Source organism: Mesoplodon mirus (assembly GCF_964341445.2).
Source record: "Mesoplodon mirus genome assembly, chromosome: 19".
NCBI classification, from domain to species: Eukaryota; Metazoa; Chordata; class Mammalia; order Artiodactyla; family Ziphiidae; genus Mesoplodon; species Mesoplodon mirus.
Window position 1 is genome coordinate 7076511 of NC_138995.1, and position 21269 is coordinate 7097779.

The window sequence follows — 21269 nt, forward strand, 5'->3', positions numbered from 1 at the left end:
GGGACAACGGTCAGGGCTGGTCTAGACGAGGGGAGGTTATTAATGGTGTGTTATCACACAGGGTCAAAGACGGGGCGAGAGTCTGGCAGAGATCACGTGGCACCGACTCTGCTCTGGTCACCTCGGCTCCCAGGGGCTCCGAGGGACAAGCAGCTGGTGTCTGCAGCGTGGCCGCGAGGCCTGATAAGCCTCTCCGGAGATTTCCCTGTGGCCACCGAAGGGGCTAGTCGCCCAGCTCCCCGGATTCCTCCTCCTCGCCACCACACCCAGGTTCCCAGACCCTTGTTCCTTCTATCTTCCAGAGCACGGAGGGCTGTCATGAGCTGAAACGTGGCCCCCTCAGATTCATACGTTGAAGTCCTAACCCCAGGACCTGAGCCCAGGAAGAGGTGACTGAAACGAGGTCATTAGGGTGGGTCCTAATCCAACCTGACTGGTGTCCTCGTAAGTGGAGATTAGGACACAGACACACACACGGGGATGACCACCTATAAGCCAAGCAGAGAGGCCTCAGACAAAACCAACACTACCCACACCTTGATTCCACAGTTCCAGCCTCCGGAACTGTGAGAAAATACATTTCTGTTGTTTAAGCCCCTTGGTCTGTGCTGGAACCTGGCCTAAGCAGAGGATGGCCCCGGACCCCAGACCTAATTTGTGGTCCTATGGGCCCGGGGCTCCCTGATGTACAGAATTCGCTGTTTTTTGTTTTGTTTTGTTGGCACTGCCGTGCGGCTTGTGCAACCTTAGTTTGCCAGCCAGGGATCGAACCTGTGCCCGCTGCGGTGGAAGCATGGAGTCCTAACCACTGGACCACCAGGGAAGTCCCAGAATGCATTGTTTTTCAACCTTCTTTTCATTCAGTTGGACCCCTCTGCCCCCCGCCGCCCCAAGGAGCTTTTTCAACCTTTTCCTTAATCGGTCTCTAAGTACACTCTATCTGTTAATATGCTGTATGTCTCTCTATACTTTATTCCAAAAAAGAGGAAGATCTTCTCACCCCCCAGAACAAATAATTCACCCTCACCAACAATGCACAGCTTAGATAACCCCAGCGTAGGAACTGTTCCCACCCCTCCTTCCTTCAAATAAAGTGATGATAAAGCGGCAGCCTTCAGAATCCAGCTCACACCCTCGAGTGTTCCGAGGAAAGATGCAAACGCCGGACACACAGAAAAGAATTCCCAGAAAAGCCTGCTGGCCTGAGATAAGTTCTGACAGTGGTACCTGCTGAGGGTTACTAAGCACTTACCAGGCCGGGCAGTGGGCACAGCCTGGCTCACTTAGTCCTCAGAACAGGCACTTGAGGACAAGAGTGTCACACCTGCCCTACAGGTGAGAAAGCAAGGGCCCTCGTGCCTCCTGAGTCAAGCAGCTAGGACGCTCAGAGCAAGGGTTCACAGCCAGGTCCTCAGACTCCAGGGCCTGGGGCTGGGTGTGTGCTTTACGCTGCCCATGGGCAGATGCGCACAGGGAGCCCGATTCAGGACGTGGAGACAGACCCCTTTCAACCTCATACCTGCGGTCATTGATTTTTGCAGCTGGCTTGTCTTCCCTCTAAACCCCTTCCCTCTTTCTCTCCTACCTGTCACTGACTGACTTATGGTTTCCAGAAAAATCTAAAAGTAATAGGAGCAAACAGTGTAGACAGCACCTGTCTCGAGCCAGGGGCTCTTCCAGGCACATACATGGATCAGCCCCTGTGTTCCTCCCAGAGACCTGGTAAGCTGGATGCGCCTGCCATCCCCATTCTACAGCCAAGAAAACTGAGTCTCGGTGAAGATAGGCACTGGCCCAAGGTCACACAGTCGGTAAGAGCTGGGGTTTGACCCCAGGAGCCTGGCTCCCGTGTCTGTGCTCCTACCCACCGAACAACACATCTCGTGGCCCCTGTCTCCACCTGCAGAGGCAGGCCCTGTTCCCTTTCTCAAAAAGGGCGCGTACGCATTTTTCTTTTGCTTTAAAAAAATATGTTCAATGTAGAAATGCCATTAAATACAGGAATCGCTACAGAGTGTTTAAATCACCCATAATCAGAGTGGGTGTCAGAGGAGCTGTGGCCGTGCCTGGTGTGTAGGCACCTGCTGGGCTCCCAGACAGACACAGCCCAGACCGTGGCTCACTCCAGAGGAAAGGGACATGATCAATGAACAGCATGTGTCACTGGGTCCAGGTGCTAAGCTCAGTGGGAGGCTGGGGCAGGGGTCTAGGTGAAAGCGTCTCCCCAGCCTGGAGCTCGGCCTCCTCAAGGCTCTGTCATGGCAGCTCACGCAGGACCAGGGGGAGGATGCAGGGGTGAAGGACGAGGCAGAGGCAGACGGACTTCCTTCCTGGCCTGGGCCCTGCCCAGCTCCAAGTTTGCAGTTGCTCCAAATGTCCGGTCTGACCATTTTAGCGTACATGGTGGGTGTGTTGGGCCGAGACTGGGAAGCTAGGAGCCCGGGGCCTGGCCAGGCCCAAGGGATGGGCGTGGGATCCCCGTGGCCAGCAGAGCGCCTGCCAGGAGCATCCTGAGAGTAGGGCTGGCCTCATGGCTGGCAGGCCAGGCTGACCTGGGGTGGAAGGGAGAGCTGCAGGCCGGGCTGTGAGAGGCCTGAGCCCACCTGCAGGAGGGACAGGATAGCCAGGCCTTCCTGGGCTCAGGGAGGAAGGCGAGAGTGAACCAGGTGCCTTAAGCATCCTGAGGGCCTCTGACAGGCCTCAGGTGTCAAGCAGCACACATTTAATCCTATAAGCCCCATTTACAGATGAGAAATGGAGGCCCAGAGAGGTCAGGACACCTGCTGAAGATCACAGAGCTCATGAGGGGAGAAGCTGGACTTGAACGAGGCTCCGTGAGCAGGAAATCCAGCCCTCTGGCCTCGGGCTGCTCTCCACGAGCGGTTTAGAGCCTACATGGCTGAGGACTTCCTTTCTCTTGCTTGGTGGGGGGGGGGGGCGGGGAGTGCGTAGGTGACACCAGAGACAAGCTGGGCCGGTGAGGGGTGGACGTGGGAAATGAGGGCAGAGTGGTTCCGAGGATTTGGGGCGGCCGCCTTGGCCCGGCAGAGACAATGCACACTTGGTAGAACTGTAACCCAGCTTGACAGGTGCTGTTAAACCAAAGCTCTGAGCTGTCCCGTGGACAAGGTGCTTCCTCCAAGCAGACCATTTCCCCGATTTCACGGAATCTTCTGCATGGCGTGGGGAGAACACACCAGCCCGAGGGCACGGGGGCCAAGCGAGCCTCTGAGAAGCCGAAGCCCCAGCACACGGGTCTGGGACCGGCCGCCGGCCTGGCCCTGACGGCTGTGTGCTCGCAGCGCCCGCCCTGAATCCTGGCTCTGTCACGGCCACAGCCTGGAGAATGCCGTGTGTGGCTCCCTGGGGTGGGGTGCTGGTGGGGTCCTCAAAGGGGCCCCTGGGGGTGAGCTAGGGCACAGCGAGGCCTGGGAGACCAAGGGGAGGTCCATGGCCTTTCTAGAAGACCAGGAGCGAGGCACCTAACGCAGCCCAGGGCTCCAGAAGGGCGTGTCAGGGACACAGCTCATTCTGCTTGGCTGCTGCCATCACACGCACAAGTATCTGCTCCCTCAAAAGGCAACTAGCTGGCCCAGGGATTAAAATCCAAGGTGAGAACTGAGTGGCCTTTATCTCTGAAGCTGGGGATCCGGGCAAATCCCCCTTCTCTGCCTCGTCATCCCACCAGGGACCTTCCAGGGCTGTAGGCAGATCCACTGGCCTCAAATGCTCCAGGGAGTGTCTGGGTTCTACAGAGTGGCCACAAGCCCCAGGAATCTGCATCTGAAATTTTCCAAACTGACCAGTCCATCTATACGCATACATACACTATAAATACACACACATATGTGTATTTCTGCTGCTCTGCAGACCTCATCTAAAACCCTCGCCAGAAGCCCGAGCACGGAGATGCTGACCGTGGGAATGGGGGTACCTGTCCTTGCCGTAAGCCTGCAGGGTGCCAGGTGGGGTGGCGAACGCGTGGCACACACGAATTCACTGAATTCTCGAGGCAGCCCTGAGAGCCAGAACGCACTGACAGACGTCACTATCCTTATTTCACAACTGGGAAACCGAGGCCCAGAGAGGCGGACTCATTGTCCAAAATCATACCATCAGTTGAATGGTGGCGGGGAAGATTGGACCCCAGTCTGGCTGACATTCAACCAAGGAGGTGAGGTGGTCCTTCCACCCCCGCCCCCAGGCACCCAGCTCCCGCCCCCGAGTCCCACTGGGAAGACAGCGGCTGGCAGCGGTGGTGTCTGGGGCCTGAGGACCTGCATGAGGACAGAGATGCTGACTGGGCTCCAGTCCACCCCACCCCAGAGCCTCCTCAGACTCCCCAGCCACACTCACGGGCTTCATCCTGGCCACGCGGTCGCCAGCAACCTCCTTCTCCATCTCTCCGCCTGTTGGAGGCTATTCCAGCCACTCCTTGTCCGTCAGGGTCTCCAAGCCCCCAGACAGTCCCTGTTCCCTGCACTGAACTCCTGGTGTTTCCGCTCAGCAGAGCTGCACTATCTGGCTGAGCCAGTCCTTCACGGAGCAGGGCGGTCCTGGGCGGTATCCCCAGCACCTGCCTTCTACATTCTAGTCACTACCATGCTTCCCGGGCACGAGGACAACCCCAAGTCCATCTGCATTTTCCCTAAAGGCCCCGAGGGGTGAGGCGTCTTCCAGCTGACCTCCAGCCCACCGAGGCCTCTTTTAAAATCCATGTGTTTGCAAAAGTAACAAGTAGCCAGATTCAAGCTGATCAGAAAACAGGGGATGTGCCCATCTCCCATCTCTCCCTCATGATGGCGGCTCTTTTCTCTTCCTGGACGGAGGGGCATCCCTTTGCCTGTGGCCACACGTGTGCCAGGAGATTCCCACGCTCCGTCCCACCGGGCGGGCAATGTCGCTGCTTTTAGAACTTGGTGCTACTCAGATTCAGAGGGAATGTGAGCAGGGGGCGTTGGGTCCCCAGCATTTAGCATAGAGCCTGGCCCACCTGGGTGTGCTGTAAGTGTCTGATGAAAGAATGCATAAATAAGTGGGTAAACAAATGTGTGAGCCGCACACACGTGCCCAGGAGGTTAAGAGCTGGAATCCGAACCACTATAGGCCAAACCTGCTCTGTCCAGCTCCCAAAGGCCACATTCTTTCCACCGTACCACCCAGCTTGGGCCTCACAGGCCGATGATCTCAGAGTCAGCCTTGACCTGTGCTGGGAATAGTTTTCCTTTTTTGAGTCTCCCAGGGAACATTTTGCAGTTTACGTTACTTTCCAAAGGTGTTAAACTCTAACTATTTGAGGGCCCTCTGATGGGAACACAACTAATCAGGGCCCCTGTCCACTCTCTCGGGATGGAGCGGTGCCCGCCTGCTCCTGTGGACACGGTCTGCCAGGCTGGGCCCAGGCTCTAAGCATGGCTTCTTTGGCCCCCACAATGCACTGATAGGACCCCTCAATTCCACATTAGAGCCTCTGTCCTTCCATTCTTTACACATTATTCTCATCTGGGGAGCCGTCCTATTGATAACAGCAGTCCACTCTCACCAAGTCCTAAATTCTCCCAACAGCCCCTCTGAGGAAGACACCCATTTTACAGATGAGAAAACTGAGGCCCAGAGAAGCCAAGAACACTGCCTGCAGTTACACAGCAGACTAAGCCCTATGGCCGCATTTCCTCGATTCTCAGATGCACGCTTCTTGCAAACTGAGTCTGCACTGAATGCCATATTCATGGTTTGTTTGTTGTTTTTTTCCCCCTCTTAAAGTGCTGTTATTAAATCGATGATGTGTCTTACTCCCAACGGTACCTTAAAATAGAGGAAACACAGTTGTAGTCAGAAAGTGTACCAACTCCCATCTGCCCAGTGTCCATGCCTGCAAGATACCTGCTCTGTGCTGGGGCCCAAAGCCATGCCCTCTAATGGCTGGGGGGCAGCTCGACTCAGAGAGGGTGGGTAACCAGCGCAAGGTCACAAGCTAACACTGGCACCCCTGGGCCCTGAACCCGGCAGTCTGGCTCTGAATCTGTGCTTTTTCCAACGTATCATGCTTCGGAGCACTTTGAGCTGCTGGGGTTTTGCGGATTTGACACATGTGAGGCCCTCCAGTGGGCCAGTGACTCAAGCAGGCAGCAGAGTTAGAGAAGGAAAGCCGCTAGAGAAAGAAGTGATCAGGCCCAAATCGTGCTCTGCGCTCCCCCAAGGTGAAAAAGGCTTCTGGACGTATAAACCTTGCTTCGTGGAGATCTCCGGGTGGGGCGGGATGTGCTGCCCTGAGCAGTGGTCAGGAACACCGCCCAGCGCCCAGCAGGCAGCCTCTGATGGGCCCCCTGACCCCCACCCATGACCTGGCAGCTGAGCAATGCAGGCAGGCAGGAGGTCTGGAAGCAGATCAGGAAGAACAGAGTCCTCATTCATGAGCATGTTTATGAAGAAGGAAAAAAAATGTGTGTCAACTGCATGATGAAACTCAAGCCCTTAGCGCTTAATGAGAAATATGAGTCAGGGCCCGGACTGGCAGAAGGTCTGGGAGTTCCAGGTGTTTGCGGAAAACAGCCGGAGTCAGGGGCTGCGGGAGGAGAGCTGGGCCCGGCCAGATGAGGAGGAGATGTGGGCCGCGGCTGGCCGGTCCCTCAGTGGGCTGACCGCCACCCTGGGAGAAAGCGGGGACTCCTCCAGCCTTAAAGAGACTGAGATGTGTTCTTGGAGATGCTCTCTGAGCAGAATTTTGAATCTGCTTTGGGTGGGGATATCGCTAATCGCGGTCGTGCCCTCAGCTGGCCTTGGCTGCCGGAACCACGGGAGGCCTCCCCCTCTCCTCTCCGGGGCCAAAGCAAGGGCAGAGGAAGAGTTTGGGGATGCTGCATCCAGAGTCACCTCCAAGCATGAGAAGCCACCGCGTAACGTGTACGCCTGTGTGTGCACACACGTGCTCACCTCCACAGACACCACAGGCCTTGCTTTTAGAGCACGAACAGGGGCACCCCTAGGCAGCTCTCATTCACCAGCTCACCAGGCAACCGGCAGGTAGCCTCCACCCTCCGGACCACGAGCGCACTCCGGGCAGCACCCCGTTCATGAGAGCAGAACGAACGCCACAGAGATGAGCGACAACGACGCAGGGACTCAGTGTGACCCCAGCAACACCGACGAGCCCCAGGAGGCAGGACCCCCCAGATCGAGGGGCTCTGGTGCCCTGACATTAGATAAGCACCGGGCATCAGTGAGACGCGACCATGCCGTCATGCCCCCAACCCCTTGGAAAAGCCCATGTGCCACCACCAACTGCGCCGGGCAATGCCCATCCCTGCAAGTGGAGCCAAGTCCTGTTCTTTTTTTTTTTTTTTTTTTGCGGTACACGGGCCTCTCACTGTTGTGGCCTCTCCCGTTGTGGAGCACAGGCTCTGGATGCGCAGGCTCAGCGGCCATGGCTCACGGGCCTAGCTGCTCCGCGGCATGTGGGATCTTCCCAGACCGGGGCACGAACCTGTGTCCCCTGCATCGGCAGGCGGACTCTCAACCACTGCGCCACCAGGGAAGCCCCCAAGTCCTGTTCTGAAGGACAGAGATGGTGGGAGCAAGTGGGGGAGGCATCTGCTGGGTTCTCCAGGCCCAGCTGGTCCACAGAACTGCAGAGTTCAGCGCGGGGCGGAAAGGAGTGGACAGCAAGGCCCTCCGCCTGGGGCTCAGCACCAGGCGCACACAGTCCGTGACGGGTCTGGGGTGTGAATGGTGGAACTGAAAGACCTTTGGGGGTCAAAGACTAAGACCCCCTCCATTCTAGAGTCACACAACTGAGGCTCGGGGAGGGGCAGGCATGGCCCAAAGCACCCAGCTCAGAAGCACCACTCAGAGCAGACCGGGTCTCCGGCTCCGGCTCAAAACTCCTCCCACCAGCCAGGTGCGTGGAGCCTGATCCGGATGCCATGCTCCCTCCCCCGCCCAGCGGATGAGGCTGCATGGGGGCAGCTGCTGGAACTTGACGGCAAGTAGACACCACACACGCGAAGCGTGCATGGGTCGTGTGACACAGAAACACACCCACACGCTGGCTCAGGGGCATATCTACACACACAGAGAACATACACACACACTCCAGCTCTTGTGCACAAATGCTCATACCCACACGTTGCACTCAGAGCCACTCATGCACAGAAGTAGCACAAGCACCCGGACACACCTACACTTGTGCACTTAGACTCACAGGCGCTCGAAACACACATACTGCCCCTATAGAGAAATCCACATCCCTCCCATATCCAACTCCTACACGTAGACACACAGAAACTCGGGCAATCACCCATATGCTGTTATGCCCTCATACATCCAAAGCCATGTATACTCACACAAGGACAATTACAGATTCAGAACGAGCCCACACCCTACACAACACGCAGAGGTGTCCACACACTCACAGACATACTCGGGCCCCGTGTGCTGAAGCACATCCTGGCAGGCGTATGCACTCACACATTCTCAAACTCATGGACACAGGTGTAGACATCATGCTCGTGCCTATACCCTACACACGTGTCCAGATCCTCGAGCACACACGTACACACACAACCCTGCATGCACACACCCCAAAACAAGTGCCCTCATACCCTACATCTGCATCCTGTGCACCCACACTCAGCACGCCCACCCTTGCACGCCTCCAGCCAGCTGCAAGGCCCCTCCCCAGCCCGAGGGTACCAGGCAGGCCGGGGGACACTCACAGCAGCTTGAGGATCTCCACGTAGCAGCCGAGCGTGCGGTCGGCCTGGGGGCCCAGCTCGATGCTCATGGTGCTGCAGGCGGGGCTGACCATGAGGCAGTCGATGAGGTTGGGTTCGCTGTCGTTGCCCACGCTGGCCGTCAGCGCCGGCTTGGCAGTGCTGGCGGGCTCCACCTCCACGTGGATCTCGCTGGAGGCCACGACCACCGACTTGAGCCGCGCCTCGGACAGCGTGGCTTCCTGAGACACCAGGTCCGGGCTGGGGTGCAGGAGGCGCAGAGGTAAGGTGGGCTTCCGGTCGCAGGGCTGCTGGCAGCCGTTCCGGATCTCCTTCAGGCTGGGGGAGTTGTCGCGGCTGGGGGAGAGGTGGAGAGGGGCGTAAGTGCGGGCCCTGGGGGCGGGTCACAGAGGCCGCGAGCTGCCATCTAGTGGCTGCTTCCAAGCGCCAGGCTGCACGCGGCTAAGTGTCCCCGGAACCCCACGGCGGTGCGATGAGCTGGTGCTACTGTATCCCTCCCCACCAGCGAGGAGACAGGCTCCCTCGAGGCCTGCAGACAGGGAGAGGTGGGGATGGCATCCAAACCGGGCTGCCTGTCATCGAGGCACGTGCTGTAGTCCCAGCACATAGCAGGCGGTCGACACATTTGTGGAACGAATAAGTGATGTTAACCTCTACACAAGACCTCCCCCAAGATGCCTTCCCTGGCCACCTTCCGGACACACCTATGAGACCTACTAGCGATTTTGCTTCTAGTTGCTTCCTCTGGTCTAACTGCCCCCTCCCCCTAATGTCCTCGGGGCAGGGCCCAGGCCCCACCTCTGCGGCCCCATCCCTGCTGGGTGAGAAAGCTCAGCTTCTGCCCTCCACTGGGAACACCCTTCAGAGGGATCCCAAACCCCAGATGCTAGTCCCCTGGAGTGTGCACGTCCCTCCTGTCTGCAGCACCGCACCGCTCTGGGCTAACCCCCCACCCCGCCCCTTGCAGCATCTTCACCGCCTAGAGGAACGATGCTTGTGCAGGGGGTTAACGGGTGTTAGCTGAGGAAAGGGCGCTATGGCATCACTGAGGTCACATGTGTTTGGGAAATGCTGGGCCTCTTTACAGCAGGACTTGTCAGAGCTTTGAGTCTGGGTAAAGCGCCTCCTCACTGGGTGCTTCCAAAAATTACGGGGAGGCGTGCGTCAGGACAAAGGTGACTCCAGCAACGGGCTTCCTTTGTTGGTGCCCCTGGGCTGCCACGGTGCTAAGTGCTATCACACAGACCACACAGACATTCTTAGATATCTCTGAATGGTAGGTATTACCAGGTGAGGAAAGATGCTAGCAGAGGTCAAATGGCTACCCTGATGACATGGCTCGTAAGTGGAGAAGACTGGGATTTTTTTTTTTTTTTTTTTTTTTTTTTGCAGTACGCGGGCCTCTCCCGTTGCAGAGCACAGGCTCCGGACGCGCAGGCTCAGAGGCCATGGCTCACGGGCCCAGCCGCTCCGCGGCATGTGGGATCTTCCCGGACCGGGGCACGAACCCGTGTCCCCTGCATCGGCAGGCGGACTCTCAACCACTGCGCCACCAGGGAAGCCCGAGGACTGGGATTTGAAACCAGGTCTCTGAGTGCGTGTCCAAGATCCTGCATGATCCCATGCAGGTCCTCCTCCCCCACAAAGTCTTCCCTGATTTCTTCCACCCGCCGCTCTCACCCTTCCTGCCCCTGGGCCAGAACCTTCCACCCCTGGCTGGACACCAGTGTCCCTTGAGGCACTTCTAAACATCCTAATGTCCCATTAGGTCAGAATCTCTAGGGTGGAGTCCAGACACCAGTCGTGGTTAGGGCTCCCTGTGTGTGCAGTCACGGTTGAGCCCACTGAGGCTCCAAGAGACTCAGAGCACGATGATATGATCACAAACAGCTGCTCGTCCAGTCCTTCCCTAAATGGGCCACACGCAGGCGCCTGTGCTTCCAAAGAGATGCGCGTGCTCCTTGTGCACGAGGACTGGCTCAAGCACAGGACTCACACCCAGTGTGCTCAGAGGGCCTGAGTTTGTCCAGCACGTGCCACGAGCCAGGCCTGAGCTGAGCCCACCAAGGATGTTTGATAAATACACTTTAAGCTTTGCTGGGGAAAAACAAAACCCTTTAGCTAAACTCCCAGAATTCTGTGCCTGATGGAAAATTGTGTGTGGTCCGGTGGAGGATGCGGTGTAGTTACTCAGAGCTAACTTGCTAGCCAGTGCTCAGTTCCATCCCCTTTGCCTTTGCTGGGATTTAGGAGTGGATTTTCAAGGCTGCTTGGCTCAGACTGGGTGATTTTCCAGCGAGCTATGCTAACCTGGGTCAAGTTGTCTGTTTTGTGCACAAGTACATCACGTACCCACTGAGAGTGCCGCAGATGGGCCCGGTAGACGGCACGGGGTTTTGTCTTCCAGGGGCTGACCAAGGGGGTGGGGTGGACCTGAGCCCAGGGAAGGTCTTGCATCCCTCGGCGTGATTTCCTGGGGGAGGTGAGGGCAGCACTTGGATCCCCAACTGCTGGGGGCTCCGAGGGGGCTGGGCTGTCCTGAGCAGGGAATCAGGGCAGGCCTGAGCGGCAGGCAGCAGGGCCCGCCCCGCCCTCCCCAGGCCTCCACCCTGGGCACCTAGTAGCAACCGCCGCCTCCTGGGATCCCCAAAGTTGTGCTTGGCCTCTGCAGAGGCAGCCAGAGGGGAGTCTGGAAACTGACATCCCATCAAGTCCCTTCTCTACTTAAAACCCATCGGCGGGGCTTCCCTGGTGGTGCAGTGGTTGAGAGTCCGCCTGCCGATGCAGGGGACGCGGGTTCGTGCCCCGGTCTGGGAGGATCCCACATGCCGTGGAGTGGCTGGTCCCGTGAGCCATGGCCGCTGAGCCTGCGTGTCCGGATCCTGTGCTCCGCAATGGGAGGGGCCACAGCAGTGAGAGGCCCACGTGCCGCAGAGAAAAAAAAAAAAAAAAAAAAGGAAAAAAAAAAAAAAAACCCATCGGCGACTGCAACGCCCTTAGAATAAAACCTCCACAACTGACGCGCAGGCACAGCTCCGCCACTCAAAGCATGGTCCCCAACCAGCAGCGGCGGCATTACTGGGAGCCTATGAGACAAGCAGAGGCTCAGGCCCTGCCGCAGACCCGCTGACATGACCCCGGGAGCAGCTCAGCACGGGAGGCGGAGGTGGGAGAAGCTCAGTGGTACAAGTCTCTCCGTGGCCTGGCCTTCCTCTCCAACTTCGTCTTCTGCCTCTGCCCCTCTCTCTGCTCAGGGCACACTCAGTTTTCTTCACTTCCTCCCTGCAGTGGAGTTTAAGAATGCAGAGTCCTGGGCCTGGCCCGGAAACGTTGCGTCCAGGAGTCTGCATTTTCAAGCAACACTTCAGGGGACTCTGAAGCAGGTGTTTAAGGACATGTAACCAATGGCAGCTCTATCTGCACTGCCGGGCCTTTGCACATGCCGTTCCCTCTGCCTGGAACATCTTGTCCTCTTGCCTTGCTGACAGCCAGCAGGTGTCAATTTAAATATCACCTCCCTGCAGAATCCCTTCCTCACTTCCCCCTAGGGCAGGGGTTCTCAACTCTGGCCACATACTCCACTTGCCTAAGGTGTTAAAAAAAAAAGAAAGAACCCGATGCCAGGGGCATCCCAATCAAATCAGAATTGCAGTGGGTGAGGCCCAGGCACCTTTTTTTTTTCCTTCTTCTTTTTTTTTTAAAAATTTTTAATTAATTAATTTATTTGTCTGTGTTGGGTCTTCATTTCTGTGCAAGGGCTTTCTCTAGTTGTGGCGAGCGGGTGCCACTCCTCATCGTGGTGCGCGGGCCTCTCACTGTTGCGGCCTCTCTTCTTGCGGAGCGCAGGCTCAGTAGCTGTGGCTCACGGGCCCAGCTGCTCCACGGCATGTGGGATCTTCCCAGACCAGGGCTCGAACCTGTGTCCTCTGCATTGGCAGGCAGATTCTCAACCACTGCGCCACCAGGGAAGCCCTCTTCTTCTTTTTAAAGATATAACCAGTGGGATGCGGGTAAAAGTCTAACAACCAAGTCTCCAGAAAAAAAGGAGCCCTGATTGGTAGTGTTTGCCAATTTTCTTGGTGTAAATACTCCCACCATGATTGAATTCAAGCTACCAACGTGTCACCCCTGACTGTGGAAGTGGGAAGAGATGTGCTTCCAAATGTGCCTGGGCTCCAGCACACCCCGGGGGTCAGTCCAGTCTAGTCCACAAATCTTAGGTGCAGAGCTCTGTGACTATCACAAATTCTCCTGTGTAATAAACAGCCACCAGACCAGGGCTCCTCCTCTTGATACTTCGGACATTTGGGGCCAGACAGTTCAGATGATTCCGGGCTGCTCTGTGCGTGGCAGCGTGTTCAGCAGCATCCCTGACTTCCACCGCTGGATGCCAGCAGCACCCCTCCTTCTGCAGCCCAGAATGTCTCCGGATGTTGCCAGAAATCGCCTGGGGGTCAGAGCTGCCCCCAGCTGAGAACCACTGACCAAGATCAAGATGTGAAAACATTTCCAAGAACCCAGCAGTTCCTCTCACGCCTTTCCACCTAACTCCCTGCCCCGAGGCTGCCACTCTTCTGGCCTCTATCACCAGAGGTTCGTTTTGCCTGTCACTGAAACTCAAGGAATGAGATTCACACTCTATGTATCTTTCGGGCCTGGCTTCTTCGGCTCCATATTATGTGTGTGAGATTAGCTCACAGCTTGCTGGTTGCACTCGTTTGTTCATTCTTGCTGTCCTGCAGTGTGCCTTCGTGTGAACACACCACTTACCCGTTCTACTGTTGTAGGACACTGGGGTTGAGGCAGATTTTAGTTTGGGGCTGTTACAAATAATGCCGCTGTCAACCTTCTTGTACGTGCCTTCTGATGAATATACCAAAGGGATGAGGAGCTGGGTCCCAGGGCTTATGTGTGTTTAGCTTCTGTAAAGCCTTCCCAGCTCACTCTGACACGCAGCCAGGGTTGAGACTCGTTGCCGTGGACCACGTTAATTACGCCTCTGGCTTCTTTCCTCACAGCCCTGATGAAATCGCTCACTTTCTCGTTCCCACCCCTCCACCCACTGCTACACCATCCGCTCTGGGAGGGCAGGGGCCCCATCGGCTGGTTTACTTTTGTGCCTTCAGCACCTGGCACAGCAGGGACCCTCACTGAACAAGTGTTGAAAGGATGAAAGAAGAATAAAGGCTGGCTGTTGCTGTCCCCAGTCCCCTCCTTGTGGAACTGCGTTGCACGGGTCCTAATTCTGGTTGTTTCCATCTCTGCCCTTCTCCTAGGGTGGGAACTGGGAAAGAGATTCCATTCTGCTTCCTGCTCCCAAGTCAGGGAAACCCTGCTCTAGGGCACCCAGGCAGAGCCTTGGAGACACAGAGGGAAAACGCTGGCAGGTGCTGTTTCCTGTTCCTGCCCCGAAACCTAAGTCCCAGCTCAGGTGTCCGCGGAGCGAGCCCGGGGAGGGTGGATGAGGCAGAGGCTTCAGGAGGAAGAGGAGCCTGCGAGTCTGTGACACCCCTGATGCTCTTCCTACTTCCTGGGGTGGCCTGGGTTTGAAATGCATGCAGATCAGCTCCAGAGCTGCAGTGTATGAGGCCAAAGGCACGTGACCATCCATGTACACAGGGATGCCGAGGATGGTTGTACAGGCCATGCCTTACTCTCTACTGCCTCCACCTTTTTTTTTTGGCTTTTAATATAACATGCTGTAGGGCATGGAACAGGCACCGGGGAATGACCAGCATGACACCTTCATGTTGCCCTGTTTGCACAGGTTTCCAGTGATGCTCCACTGCCTTTTCTTTACGGACTGAAATATATTCCTGCGATGCTCCCAGCTCTAGCGGTGCCTAGACACATTCTGGTCTTTTCCGAGTTGTGCAGTACTCCATCTGAACAACTGGACAGGGCGGCTGCAGCAGATGCCATCTGTGCTCTGCACATCATACCTTCTCTGATGACCCCAGAGATCACCATAGAAAGTTCTATATGACTAATGGCATCCACGTCACTCTGCATCCCAGGAGCCAACCTCAATCCGGGAAGAACGGGAGCTGGTAAGTAACTACCCCGGTGCCATCATCCCTCAGGGGAGGGACTCCGAGAGAACATTCCACGGTCTCCCGGGAGGTCCCACTGGGACACGCACAGGTGCCTGCAGTGGTCACCTGCTTACGAACATCGAGTCTGCTGGCTGTCCTCCCTTCCCATGCTCCCTCCCACTGCTTCCTGGGGTTACCTCCCTCATAAGCTGCTTGCACCCGAACCCTGGGGGACCCAGGACAGTGGCTCTGTCATGCCTTCTTCCAGTTACATGTGCCCGGTGGTGAGAAATCTTCAGAATAAAACACTTGTTCCTAAAGCCAAGTCAACACGACGGCCTTGCAGTGCCAGTATTGATTCACAGTGTTTGCTTTTCCAGTCACATCCCTGGGTTCTGGGCCCTGGCACCAGTGAACACAGGGGATCTGGCAAACACACCTGAGGCAGGCCCAGTGGAAGCCACTCCACCTTCCTGCCTGGCCAGGTGTGTACAGGTCACCGTCCTTGGGGCAAGCGTGTCCCACCCAGGCCCTCCCGAGGCGGTGGGAACTGACCTGTTGATGAACTCTTCATAGCAGGAGTAGATGGCGGCCAGGCACACAGCCACCAGGTTGGGCAGGACCCGGGGGTGGGGGCAGTGTCCCGTGGGGCCGTGCATGCTGGAAAAGAGCAGAGGGCTAGGTGAGAAGGTGACGGCAAGGAGGAGGGGGAGGCCGGGGCGCCCTTCAGACACACACTGGGGGGGATGGGGGGCACCCCAAGTCCTCTGCTGGGGAGTTGGCAACACCAGGATTTGCGTCCTGGCTCTGCCATGTGCAGGCAGCAGAGAGCCAAGCTCTGGACCGTGGGCTCCAGATCCAGGGAGCCTGGGTTCACGCCCAGCTGAGTGGCCTTGGCAAGCTTCTTAAACTCTCCACTCTTTCCTAAGCTATAAAATGGGGACAATAGCCCCCTCCTCAGTGGGTGCCATGAGGATACAATTTTCTAATTCATGGGAAGAGTTAGCAGACAGTGGCCATACGTCCTGTGTCTGTAGTTCATGCCCAGTGGTTCTGTAACAACTACTCACCTCATTTTCCTTTCCAAGTGGCCTGCTTTGAAAGAAAAGTTATTATGGTCATCCTGATCCTGGCCTAGCATGAGGTCTGGGACATATTTGCTAAGTCCTCCATAAAGGCCAGCCATTGTTATTCGTCACAGCGATGTCTGTGCCTCAGTTTTCTCATCTGTAAAATGGGGCTAATATCCCTACTCCCAGGGCTGCTTGGGGCCTGGGGATAATACCTGTAACATTCCTGGAAAATCGGTGCGGCCGTTGGGACTAAGAGGCCTAACCTGAAACAATTTCGTAAACCATTACTGGGTGCTTTAAAGGGACCCTGGAGTCACCAGGGTTCCAGCAGGACAACTTTTTTTTTTTTTTCAATTCATCTTTTTTTTTTGGCTGCGCCACGCGGCACACAGGATCTTAGTTCCCCGACTAGGGATGGAACCCGTGCCCCCTGCAGTGGAAGTGCGGAGTCTTAACCACTGCACTGCCAGGGAAGCGCTCAGAAGGACACATTCCTTGGGTTTGGAAATGCTTTGTGAGTTCCAGGTGACTATCTTTCGGAACTGCCTTCAACAGGCTATCACGATTTTCTTAAAAAATGAGAAGAGTAGTGATGACGACCACTCACGTTCCCATCACACTTAGGCACTGTTCTTGGTGTTTATGTGTATAAGCTCACAGAATCCTCACGTTACCTAGATGAAGTAAGTACTATAGTTCTCATCTTACAGATGAGAAAACTGAGGCACAGAGAAAAATTTTTAAAAATCAAAGCAAAAGCACCCCCTCCCCGCCCCAAACACCAAAAGTAAGAGTCAGAGTATCAGGCTTCCTCTAGGCCAAGTCTGGGAGGCGGCTGTTCAAATCCCCAATGATGACTCTCCTGGGCTAGCAGGAGATCGTTCCCTACACACCCAGCACCCACAGGTGGGATCCACAGAAACTCTCTTATTATTTAGGACCGTTAACCATTTCCCGAGTTCCTACTGAGCATCAGGCACTGTGCTAGGGGCTTCCTCATATATCATCTTATTTAACTGCATGACAACCCCTGTGGATAGCAGAGGAAAGAGGATCAGAGAGGTACAGCGACTGGCTCAAAGTCACACAGCAAGTGAGTGCCTCAGACCATATGGGGTCAGGAGGACGCAGGAGACCCTCGTGGAAGATGAGACGCTTGGGGCCTCTGAACACCAGCAGGTCCTCTCCAGGCATCAATGGAGTGAGTGGTTCCGGGTGCAGAGGAAAGCTGGCTTGCAGGCCAGGAAGGGGAGGGGGCCCGGCTGAGGAACCCACCTCTGAATGAACTTCTTCACCACCTCCATCCCCGCATTGAGCTCGTTCAAGGCAAGGATGTACTCCTGAGTAAACAGCCTCAGTCGCGGGCACTTGCCAAAGTCCTGCAGAGAAAGCAGAGGGCAGGAGCTGGGGAGACAGGCAGGCAGGAGGCCAGAGGGGTGGTGGGACCCCACTCTGCCCCAAGACACTGGGGTGGAAGGCAACGGGGACATGCCAGCCATCTCCTCTTCCTAGAAGCACACGTATCTTTCACTCGAAGGGACCGGCTCTGTCACCCTCTCCTCACAACTCCCGATGGCTGCCCGTGGAGATGGGAGATGTCCTGCCACAGGAGGGTCCCTGACACGTGTCACCCACCCTGTGGGTCAGCGTGCCACCCAGACGTGCTCGGAGAACAGCCCAGCTGGTGTGTTTCCCTTCTGTGCGGCTGCACGGGGGCCTGCAGACGCCCAGCTGGCCTCCAGCGAGGACCAGCTCCTCTTCTGCAGTCCCCCGAGAGTTTCTGGGCCCCCTGCTTTCTCAGCTCAGAGGGGAAAGGCCAACGTCCAAGGTGGCTGTCGGCTCGGGGACTTGTCAGGAGAAGCAACACAGGCGGTGCAGGAGAGAAGGGTGTGGGCCAGGAAAGGACTGTGTCCCTTCCCACGTCACTGGACTTCTGAACCCACGTGCTGGGGTGTGAACGGCCAGGAGGGCAAGTCACAGTGTGGTGATGAGGTTGACCAGCAAGACCTCAGAAGGAAGCCTGGTGGTCTCCAAACTCCTGTTTCTTCTCCTGCCCCCGCTCAGGGGGAACCCATTTAATAAAAAGCAACCTGGGTCAGGACTCTAATCTAAAATAAAGCCTGTGGAGACTTTCCTTGTGGATCTAACCGATCCTGCGGGCCCTGGGGAAAGCTCAGATCAGAACACGGCCCGCCCACGCCCTCCTGCCAGCTCACAGGAGCGAGTTTCTAGAGTGCCTGGTGCTTCCTCACCTGGAGTGAGAGGCTGACTTAGGATCCTCAAGACGATGGGGGCTCATTTGCTTCCATCCTGCCTGCTAGGGTTACGCCTTTGCATATGGAGGGCAGTAAAAGCCACGAGAAAGCTTGGCAGGATCTACACACGCACGTGCGTGCGCACACACACCACAAATACATACGTACATACACGCACACGCAGAGCATTGGGCTAGAGGATGGGGTCCCTGCATGAAGAGAAGATGGAAGCTTGATTGTGCTTTCAAACTGAGGAAGTTGCCCAGAGGCCCTGAGTCCCCGGGAAAAGGGTAACAGGAAAGCTGTGTGGCCTTGTGCAGCCATGGCCCTCTCTGGGCCTCACTGTCCCCACTGGGGAATGAGAGTTGAAGAAACTATCTCTAGGCCCCTTCCACCCTTAACGTTTTATGATTCTACGAAAACTGATTCAACTAAACCCTGCTAACTGCCACTACCTTTGTTATTAGATTTCTGGATAGTCAAGGTCATTTCCTTGGAAATTAACATTACAGGTGGGTCTGGTGGCCTTTTAACATGTGGGTGAGGGACATTTTGCCGCTTTGGCAAAGTCAAATATGTTGCCTTTGGAAAGTGGGAGGTCCGATCACAGTCCACTAGGGACCACAGCCATGTCTTCTTGCTTCCTCTGCCACAAGAACACACCAATGAGTGGCACGTGGGCACAGGAACCGTGATCATTCTTGGGGATGCAGTTGAACAAACTGTTCATACTTAAGGAATGCTTCCATTTGTATCTAGTTTTTTGGGTTTTTTTTTTGCCGTACACGGGCCTCTCACTGTTGTGGTCTCTCCCGTTGCAGAGCACAGGCTCCGGACGCGCAGGCTCAGCGGCCATGGTTCACGGGCCCAGCCGCTCCGCGGCATGTGGGATCTTCCCGGACCGGGGCACGAACCCGTGTCCCCTGCATCGGCAGGCGGACTCTCAACCACTGCGCCACCAGGGAAGCCCTGTATTTTTATTGTGGCCCAAGGAGTAACATTCTTTGAGACTCTTAACCTAGATTCAGTTTGCTCATCCCTGAAACGGGACACGGGATATAGTGACAAAAGATGCACTCTGAGAGTAGGGGAAGCTCTGAAATCCCAGAATACCACGGGGGTGTGTAACCTTCCCCATTTCCCAAACATTCAGGCGTGTCCTTGAGAAACACTGCACCAGGGGTGAAGAGAAGTCAGGGCTCAGGCTGTGCTGACAGGTCTGTGGCTGGCGGCAGGTAGTGACCAGACACCCCACGCCAGCTCCGAAACGCTGTCCCGGCCGATCACTTAGCTTTAGGGAGTGTGAAGTGGGTGACACTGAAGGCCCGCCGTGCTTCCCATGCCTGGTGTGAGCCACAGTCACATTTGTCTCTTCTGCAGGAGGGCCTAATTCCCCCACCCTGTCCCGTCCACAGTTCTCTTTGACACAGTTCAGTGTGTAGTTAGTGGACTTTAAGAGCCAGTGGGATCGTGAAGCGTTACAGAATGCCCAGACCCTGGAAGCACGCGGGGGAGTTCTTTAAAAGTGAAGTAAGCATTCAGGCCTGAGGGTCCCCGGTCTCTGCCAGGCCACAAAAGATGCTATAAATTCTGGATCTGCCTTGTAGCTGTTCTGATTTTTATCCAGAAAATTACATAGTCAACACTTCAGGCCCATAAAACTAACCAGGTATAAGGGAGACGCTGTATGGTTAAGCCTTGGGAGGCTGCCTGAAATGTGACATTTTCCCCTTTGAAGTCAGATGTCCTAAAAGAACCCTTATTAAACAGCCTATTGACTACCATGGAATGCGCAAAAATGCTTACGCACCTGAGGAGGCAGGGACCCTGGCCAGGGCTGCCCTGGGGATGTGGCTCTGTCACTGACATGTTGTGATGAGAGAAGGTCCTTTGCAAAAGAAACTCCAGAACCTTTGCTCTGGACTCTGAAAGGGCATGGCCCTCCCCTCACACCACATCCACAGTGACTTTAAAGTTAACAATCAGGGGACTTCCCTGGTGGCGCGGTGGTTAAGAATCCGCCTGCCAGTGCAGGGGACACGGGTTCCAGCCCTGATCCGGGAAGATCCCACACGCCACGGAGCAACTAAGCCCATGCGCCACAACTACTGAGGCCGCACACCACATTTAGTGAAGCCCGCACACCTAGAGCTCGTGCTCCACAACAAGAGAAGCCACCGCAATGAGAAGCCCGCGCACCGCAACGAAGAGCAGCCCCCGCTCGCCACAACTAGAGAAAGCCCGCGCGCAGCAACGAAGACCCAACGCAGTCATAAATAAATAAATAAATAAATAAATAAACAGGGGACCAAAAAAGTTAACAATCAGGGACCCTTTCCTCCCAGCTGGCCGAGGCCAGAGAGCACCCTTGCAATGATTAAAGCCTAAATTAAGGCAACACCACCCCCCATCCCCCAGGGGAGTTTCTTTGTTAGTCCTGAAGAAAGAATTGCATGGAGTATTCCCTTCAGCTGTGTTCAGAAAACAATAAATACATTTATCTCAAATTAAGGAGGATCTCAGAAATAAGCAACAATTTAATTATGGTGTGTGATCACTCAGGGAGAATGGTAAAGAGAATCTGTAGGGTACCAACATGGTACAACCGGTAGTGGCTGCTTGGAATGCTGTGTGGAGAAAGACTCTGAAGCTACCTCTGGGCTCTGCAGGAGGAGTGCTGTAATCGGCTAATGATGTCTGCCAGGGGTGTGGGATGGGAGAGGGCGGCACATGTGTCATACCTTCCATTCCTGACTGGGGAAGGGGGTAGGTTATGTACTGTTCTTTGGGGATCTGGTGTCGAGACAGGTAAGCTACCTCACAAACCAAATTGTGAGCTGGTCACCCCTTTTCCGAGCTGTTTTCACACGCTGCCTCTCGACGGCGGGGGGGGACAGTAGTCGCGGTCACCCCACAACCGATTCAGTGGCCCAGCGTGTGATGCAATGACACGGATGCCGCCACGCCACCCAGGCAACGTCAGTCCAGGTTGGTGGCTGGCTCAGCAGAGCCTGTTGGAACACCAGCCCTTGCTTCAGACTGCCGGCTCCCTAGCACCACTCATGAGAGGCCACACCTGCCCGCAGGTCCCTGAGTAACCTACAGAAATCACAGCTGCCCACAGGTTCCGGGGGGAACCCACGGCACTTTCTGGGTCTCCGCTTCCTCATGTGC

At 55.9% G+C, this 21269-nt stretch overlaps 1 protein-coding gene across 1 annotated transcript in view; it reads right to left on the reverse strand.

Moving 5' to 3' along the window:
- CMIP (c-Maf inducing protein) overlaps positions 1-21269 on the reverse strand; it is a 240195-nt gene that overhangs the window by 16765 nt on the left and 202161 nt on the right. Inside the window, exons 8-10 of the mRNA XM_082607275.1 lie at positions 17116-17219; positions 15323-15427; positions 8715-9068 (exon numbers count right to left, since the gene is read on the reverse strand). Coding sequence (XP_082463401.1) covers positions 8715-9068; positions 15323-15427; positions 17116-17219 — 563 coding nt within the window. The remainder of the gene's footprint in view (positions 1-8714; positions 9069-15322; positions 15428-17115; positions 17220-21269) is intronic.